This window comes from Cyanistes caeruleus, chromosome 1, assembly GCF_971803275.1.
Source record: "Cyanistes caeruleus chromosome 1, bCyaCae1.hap1.1, whole genome shotgun sequence".
In the NCBI taxonomy this organism is placed as follows: domain Eukaryota; kingdom Metazoa; phylum Chordata; class Aves; order Passeriformes; family Paridae; genus Cyanistes; species Cyanistes caeruleus.
In genome coordinates, this window is record NC_141701.1 from 88,124,160 (window position 1) to 88,132,861 (window position 8,702).

Sequence of the window (8,702 nt, forward strand, 5' to 3'; positions counted from 1 at the left end):
CAAAACCAAAAACAAACCAACAAAAAATTCTTTAAGGTTTAAGGAAGTGCTTTGAATAAAGCTCTAGTAAAACAGTGGGGACAAAAGGCCAATTTTGGAGTGTATACTTAGTAGAAAAAGACAGGGAAAAGAGAATGAAAAGTCTACTGCATGAAAACTTAAATGCCTTGTTTTTTAACATACATTTTTTTAAAAGGACACATTTTATTTTTCACAAGAAAAGTTTTTGAAATAGGTCTAGATTTTTCAATTTCTTTCAGGTCTAATATCATTATACTATACTATTAATGGAAAGAATTCTGATGTATAGGACTGGACTCATTTCACTAAAGTGTTAAGCACATGTTAAACAAAAGTGGAAAGAATGCCTGTTTTGGGAAGATCACATAGTTTCCACAGAACCCCAGAAATTTAAGGCCACAAGAAAACTCAAAACACCTCCAGTCAAAATCCAGTCAAAATTCGTACTAAAAATATATTAACTACATCACTTTCTGCATGTTTCTTTTTATTGGTGAGCTGACTTTGATTGGACACCTGTTACCCACCAAGATGCTCTATCACTCTTCTCCATAGAAGGTTGGAGGGGGAGAAGATAAGATGGAAAAAATCCTCATGGGTCCATATAAAGGCAGCTTGATAAATTGGAAGCAAAGGAAAAAGAGATTTTTTTTTCCCTACTTCCCATCAGCTGGCAACGTCCGGCCACCTCTCAGGAAGCAGAGCTTCAGTACTTGCACCGGTTGCTCCAGAACACAAATGTCATAAATAATGAATGCCACCCTTTTGTCCTCCTTTTCTTAGCTATTATTGCTGAGCAGGTGCCATATGGTATGAAATACTCTTTTGTTCTGTTTGAGTCAGCTGTCTTGGCTGTGACCCCGCCCAACTTGTTGCCCATCCCCAGCCCAGCGGTGAGGAGGAGAATGTTGGAGAAAGAGTGTGAGGATGCCCAGGCAATGGCCATAAACACTGGCGTGGCAACAACACCTTTCCAGCTGCCAGTACAAAGAACAGCACTGTGAGGACTGCCATGGGAAAATAGACTCCATGTCAGCCAAACACAGTACACTTTAGAAATAAAACAGCCTTCAAACTTAGTCATAAGAGAAAACTCAAAGCAGGATTCCTCAAAGAAGCATACTACAGGGAAAATGAAGGACTCAAAATAGCTTCATGCATAGGCTCATTGATCTTGTAATTTTTATATCTGAACTGTAATTTCATCTCCTTCTAACATTTGATCTGGCTGGTGAAGATGAATCTGTGGCTTAGATCATCTCCAGCACGTATCATTCCCAATAATTTTCTTGTGTAGTTCCTGACACCTGTTTAGGAGGTGGCAGTGGCTTAGTAATGGTTTGAGACTCAGAAAGGTTTATGACTATACACATCTTCCATGTGTTCAGGCAACAGATCTGAGAATATTCCAATGCCCATTGCTGTGGAGGAAATAATGTTGCTACATGATATAAAGGCAGCGCTCAATGTCAAAACGTCTTGTGCTGTGAATTCTCACATCTCCATTGTGTTTAACTGAGCAGCCAAAAAGTACTTGTGCTGAGGATCAGGCTCCACATCTTTAGATTGCTGGTTAATAATATCCTATCAAGGAGATATAAGAGGGAATCAGAAAAGCTCATCAAAATGTTCAGTGACATGGCAGCAGATTTATGAGAAAAAAAGATGTCATTAGAAAGAAGGAAGGAAAAAAAAGAAAAGGTCATATTCATTAAGAAGGAAGGAAGACCTAAAGAAAGTACAGGAAATTATAGATCTACTTTGGAGTTTTGTTGTTAAGAGAAAGGAAGGATTTCTTAGCACATCTATTAAAATGAGGTACTGCTTCTCTTTATTTTACATTTTCAATCTTTTTATTATCATAGCAATACATCTTCTACTGCTTCCTTAAGCATTAGCAGCAGATTTATTTAATAAAACTGAGGACTGAGCATCACTGAAAATACTGTTTCCAATGGAATGCTCTCATGCTGTGATTGGTGAAGTGCTAAGTAATTTGCTTTTAATGCTAGCACATACCACTTAGCACTATATTTAAATGAATGATGAAAATCACTCATTTTTCATCCCCTTGCTTAACTGGTGCTCAGTGTAATCTATCTACTGTACTGGTAGCCTAGCGTCAGATATATTCTAATAGACCCTGCTCTCCAATCTACAACAAGCATTTTAATTTTTAATTCATAGTTATGTCTTTATCCTTTAATAGAACAGAACTACAGATGGGGAGTATGTTTTAGATAATAAGAGCACAGTAGGTACCCAGGGAAACTACACCACTAAAAGGATTCTTTATTTACACTTTTCAGTAATGACTACATATATATAGCTACACAGGAGAAAATTGTTGCAAAGGAGCACTGCATAGGCAGGCAATTACTATCCAGCTATAACTGAGCATTATGGATGATGCTGCTGATAAGAGCACTTCAGAAAACAATTTCAAAGCCAATGCCACGCACTGCACATTGACCAACAAACATGGGAACTCACAAGATGCAAGTAATTAAAATTAATAGGTAGGATGCTACATTAAAATAAAAAAATTAAGGGAAATTTAGTTAATATTTAAACATACTTGAAATTTATGAATTCATATTTTGTGGATATGTAATGTACAGAACTGAACATCCTAGATTAGATGAAAGTCAGTGGAGACATTTCAGTATAATTGGAGGAATAAAAATGATCAGTCAAGTCCTTCAGGCTGAACAAAGTTTCAGTACAAGATCCACGTTTTTCAGAAAAATCAACACAGTCCTATCAGAACTGAAGCTATGATGGTTCCACACATAAAGTCAGTCCCACCATCAGACTAAATTCTAGTACTGTATTACCAACACCAAAGTTCAAATCTCACAGAACAAGACTGGGATATCTTAACTCCGTGCTCAGAAAACCAGGGAATTTCCCAAAGGAATTTTTACCTCTATAGTCAGTCATGCTGATGGCAAAAGTGAGGTCAGGAACATGCACATAGTAAGATGTCACCCACAGCACATTGGTACTGTCACCCAGAAACTGCAATAGGTTACTGGGTGGTTCCTCTTCAGCTAGTTTCTTTTCCAAAGTTATGTAGAAAAGTTTAAAGTGACAACAGGCAAAGCAAACATTAAAATGCAATTTTATTCCTGTTATGACAGAGAGAAGTAATCCAAGTAATATCTTATGCAATAAAAACCACAAAAATCACATCAATTATTGTAGATATTCAGAGGGCTTTTTACACCATTTCTGTCTGGGCATAAGTCATAAAATAACCACAGACATATGTACATGCACACAAATAAACTGGGGGAAAAAAATAAAACCAAGAAAAGAGGGGGAAACCAAACCACTATCTTGCATACCCAAATTAAAATTATGCTCAAGAGTGACATTTAAACCTTTAAGTTACTACCTAATGTAATTTAATGTTTATTCAGGTGGATGAGAACTATAGCTATTAAGAACTATGCTATTTAGCAACAATGCTCAAGATATTGGGTAAGATCTTAAAAAGATAAATGCATCTGAAAAACTTTTACCATAGCAGTGTGAACAAAGGGACACCAGAAAATCAGAAAAAACAGAAAAAAAATCCCCACCACAGCTAACAGGTACAAGCAAAGCTGAAAAAACAGAAACAAGCAAACCTGAGAAATTTAGGAATGTCCCACAACTGGGAAGGGAAAAAAAAAAAGTCACATGAGATAATTATGCTTGCAGGATCCAGTATGTGATCTGATCCCATAAGTTCACCCCACTGCACAGCTTGTTGAAGCCACAGAAGAGCTACAAATGGGGCATTCACAGGACAACACTGCATGTGCAGAGATGTGGCCATCAGAAATGTAGGTCCTATCAGACAGTAGCCAATACCATGGATGTGGATCACGATGTACACAACTCCATGGACCATGTAGTGCTGCAGGAACTAGCTCTTGTCAGAGACAACATGATTTCCTGAAGATGAGAAAAAAGGATGTAGAGAAAGACATGATGCAAATACACCAACAATCCCCCAATAAAAAGGGTACAGGAGCAAAAGCACATACATTAAATTTACCAGGTTTCCTTAAGAAAATGTGTCTTTTGTGCTCATGTGAACTTTCCAAGGCTTCTCTGTTAGCAAACAAGATTACTGTGAATTTAAAAGTAACACAAGGTGCTTTTAACTGAATTTTACTCCTTAGAGGGCATTGGAAAACTGACAGTGATAGGACTCAGCTGAGTGCAGAGATCTTGTGGAGCCAGCTACAACGAGCTTTGATAAGCAACAAGAGGAAATTGATATCTCACAATAGCAGTGATGCCTAAGGACACCCAGAGTGTTCCATCAAACACCCTGATACTACCTTAGGTAAGGAGCAACTTCACTGCAAACTTGACATAGATGTTCCACTCTGCATGTATTTCTCTAGGCACTGTGAGGGGGCTAGTGGCTCTCAGTACACAGTGGAAAACACAATAAAAGTCTGAGATGGGCTTTTGCACTTAGACCAAAATGTCTGGACACATACCTAAATATATATACAATAACTGATTGAAGCCTACTCCCAGCATAATTCAAATGCTGGTCCTTGCCTAAGTTAGAACGCTCTCGACTGTGTTACTGTACTGAGATTCTGAGAGGAAAGCGTGACAGTGTTTGATTAAAGGACAGCACTTCAGTCCTCAGGATTCTTGCAACAGCTGATGAAACTACCCAGGGATGAAGACACATTGGAAAACACAACCGTGAAATTTCAGCTGTCACTGATCACACTCTAACTTTCCCAAAAGAAACTGTTATAAAATTATTTGCTTTTTTTCTATCCCTCCCATCATTTTATGCTTAGGTATCAGGACTGTTTTTCGTCTAGGTATAGAGACTGAAAATAATACCTTTCCACCTTGCTGTACTCTTTTTCCTCTCTCTCAGCTTGATACGTGTAGATGTAGGCAACACACTGTTCTTTTCCCTTATATGCTCCTGGTCTGTGCTCACTTTACACAGAAGACTTTCCTCACTAACATCACCAAATGCCTGAAAAACAGAACAGACAAAACCAACATATTATTATAGCAGCATTCAGTGAAATATCAGAGGGAACATAGATGACTTTGATTACCCTTCCCCACCCCTCTCTTCTTGCTTTCAAAATATCACAGCTTAGAAGTTTTGTGTGTGTGAAATTTTATTCTGTCATACTAATAACCCAGCTTTGCAGCAGCTTACAGTTTAGCTTTCATGCTTCAGTTCCACTCCTGGGCTTATAACAATTTTTCTAACAGTTCTGCCAAAATATTCTAAAGTAAAACTTACTGTAAATGTATTCACTAATACAGATAGAGCAGTGAGATTAACAATTTAAACACATGTGAAATGCGAATTCACCTAATTTTTCTCACTCTAAATGCTTTAGTAAAACAGTGGAATAGGGATTTTTACGCCCATTGCTTTCCATAATTTATTCTTATGATGTTCTTGACACACGGAGAAGATTTGAGTGAATAAAGAATATACACTCAAAGAAGGAAATCATGGCCATGAAGAGGAGATGTTATTGGACTGGAAATTGGTTATGAAGGCAAGGCACTGCATCAGATTCAGCTCAGTTCATTAGTAGTTACCACATCACATGTCAGATCCTCAGCTTGTGCCATGTGGGTGGCATTTTGCACAAGAGTGCCCTGACTCCAATTGTTTTCATGTTTTGGAATGCCCATATACAAGAAATTCTGCTCTGATGAATTTGAGCAGAAATCAAATTTCAGATGCTGAGAAGTAACTGAGCTCAGATCTGTCTAGATGCTGTTACACAAATGTTAGCTTGAAAAAGCAGGTTGATCCAGTAATACAGTAATATTTTAAAGCATTTTGCTATTCTCAATCTAGTTTAGCACTGCTATAATAAATTTCCAAATGCAGGTATGTGTAAGGGAAAAATCTCTAATATCTATTGTATTTTTTTGCATATTCTTATTTTCTGTCTGTTGATGCATCTTACAGTCTGGGTTGTACTTCTGGGTTTGATACACTGTGAGGGTAGGAAGTGCTGCTACATCAGGAACAGAGAGAAACAGGCAATGTAGTAAATATTCACCACCTCACATGAAAAGTTGAGACTAAATTTTGGAGTGGTCATGTGCATCCTACATCCTAGGCAAGTTTCTCTGTACCAGGCTGTTCTTTCTTCTCACCTCCATACCACTAACACAGAACAGCTGCTACTTTTAGTTTTATTCTTTCAAACCAAGAGATAGTCCAGTTTTAGTTGGGTTGTCCAAAGCCATTTCTCTCATGGCACAAATAATCACCAGGGTGGGTCAAAAAGAGATACAATGTCACAGTAGGACTTCATAGAAACATTTTTGCATTATATAAAGTTAAGAAGACAGAAGACATAAAGGGGGCCTACAGCATCAATGAGCTAACAGAAATATTTTTTCAGCTGCAATAATCTGAGAAAAATATGTGGAAATATCATCAGTGTATACCTGGAGTTGCAACCCTCATTCCCCAGAAGCTGGAACACTAATTTCATTTTATAGAATCATTTGGGTAGATTTGGAAAAGACCTTTAAGATTACTGAGTACAGCCATAAGCCTAATTCTGCCAAGTCCATCACTACACCACGTTCTTGAGTGCCACATCCACAGGTCTTTTAAATGCCTTCAGGGATGGTGATACACCCTCTTTTCTGGGCAGCCTTTTACAATGCTTGAAAAGTCTTTCAGGCTGTCAAGAAAATTTTCCTAATATCTAATTGATTTCTTCTTGTCCTGTTGCTTGTTACCTGGCTACAACCTCCTTTCAAGCAGTTGTAGAATGATAAGATCACCCCTTTTCTCCTATTCTCCAGGCTACACAACCCCAGCTCCCTCCTCTGCTCTCCATAAGACTTGTTTCTATGCAAAAAAAAGAGAAGATACAGGGGATATTTAGAGTTCACTGGAAAAGCCTTTCCTTTGGTGCAAGAGCTCTTCCAACCTGATCATTCACACACCCAGCATGACTGAAGCAACAGGAACCCTTTGCTACAATTAAGGTGCTATCATTTACTTGCGTATTGAATTTAAATTGAAGCTTGTAAAGATATGTCAGATTTTTAAACTTGATCAGATGTTGTGCAGAATTATGTTCTTAAATTAAAGTCCAAGTTGTTGTTTCTGAGAGTGACTTAATAACAGTAACTTTATGGTTAATCAACCATGTAGTAAAGTTCACCATGCACTTATTGCAGTGTAATTATAAAGTGAGCAAAAATATAATTGATGCATTTTGTCAATCTGTGTAGCTGCAAGGTACTTTTTCAAAGGTTATTTTTTTATTCAGATAAAGTAAGTAATGCTGTTCTGGCAATTATCCTTTGACTTCAGAGATTTTACTGCTGATTCAAGTAAAACTGATAGATGAATAAAGATTATAAGTGTTTAAAAGTACAAAATACCTTCTGTAACAATCAGTGGCTCTGCCCTTTCAGTATAAAATCATTCTGAAAATCACTGAAAATATAGCAAATCTTAGCGTTTAAGGTGGGTTGAAATGGAAAGATGTATCTCTTAATACAAAATAACTCTTTTAAAATACCCCTTAATTATCATCACTGCTGTTTGTTATATAACACAAGTAGAGAGCTGTGGCAGTATTTTTCCCTTGAGCACTGGCTCAGACTGAATGGGTACACTTTAACTTGCTTCCATTCCTTCTGCAAACAACTGCAGGAAAGAGTTCTAACTCCTCAGGACCCCAAGAAAAAAAGAAATTAAAATTTCCATGAACATAACATATTTGTGTATGTGTTGATTCGGGATGTAACCCTTGCTTCTCACCCCACATTCTCTGCAAGCAAAAAAGAAGCCAGTATGATTTAAATTTGAACATTCATATACAGAACAAAGCTATAATGGTTAGTTATGGTATTTCAGTAATTTTTTGGTTATCTGAAACCCAGTGAGTCCTGCTGAAAATGTTCATCCCTGGACCTGTCTCATTCCTTTCCTGGTCCTCTTATCAGAGCACAGACAGCACCATAGATAAGAAGGACATGGCCACTTGAAGGAAAGAAATTTTCTTCCACATGACTCTGTGACTTTCTGGGGTACAGGGTATATAAAATCTGAGAACACTAGGGAGGGTAGAAATGGCCACATGCTGCAAGGCTGTCCCCTGCATTTCCATCCTGCAAAATAGTCTTGACTGCAGATGATAATAGATTCCAAATTAACAGATATAGCTTCCATTTAAAACTATACCACAATTTACTGAAAAAGAAGCAAGGAACCAATCTTGTACCTGACAAAACAGCCTGGAACAGAAGATATGAAGAAATAACTTTTGCTCAGCTGAGACACACTGTGCTCAACCACATCATCTGCAGCAGAGGGATTGGCTTACCCACTGCAAGGGCAAGGAGCAACAGACTGGGTCCACTTCAGGACAGGGTTTACATGTCACATGTGAGATGAGGTGCATCAATTTAAGAATAAAGCATACAAGCACAAGATTTCTCCAGGAAACCTCTTTTCCTTGTTCTCATCTTTTCAGTGGGATGGAAAGTGCTGCTTGGACAACTAATTTCTTTCTTAAGCTGATTATCTCTAATTGAATTATAAATTAAAGGAGAAATATATACTGTAAACAATAACTTAAAACAGTCTGGTTTACTTCTTATTTGAAGTGAAATTTGCTATACTGCCATGACCCTCAACAAAA

At 37.6% G+C, this 8,702-nt stretch overlaps 1 protein-coding gene across 1 annotated transcript in view; it reads right to left on the reverse strand.

Annotated features, from left to right (window-relative positions):
- Positions 1-3,125: 3,125 nt before the first annotated feature.
- Positions 3,126-8,702, reverse strand: part of LOC111923933 (uncharacterized) — a 262,384-nt gene continuing 256,807 nt past the window's right edge. Inside the window, exons 22-23 of the mRNA XM_086901524.1 lie at positions 4,888-5,029; positions 3,126-3,966 (exon numbers count right to left, since the gene is read on the reverse strand). Coding sequence (XP_086757650.1) covers positions 3,938-3,966; positions 4,888-5,029 — 171 coding nt within the window. The 3' untranslated portion in view covers positions 3,126-3,937. The remainder of the gene's footprint in view (positions 3,967-4,887; positions 5,030-8,702) is intronic.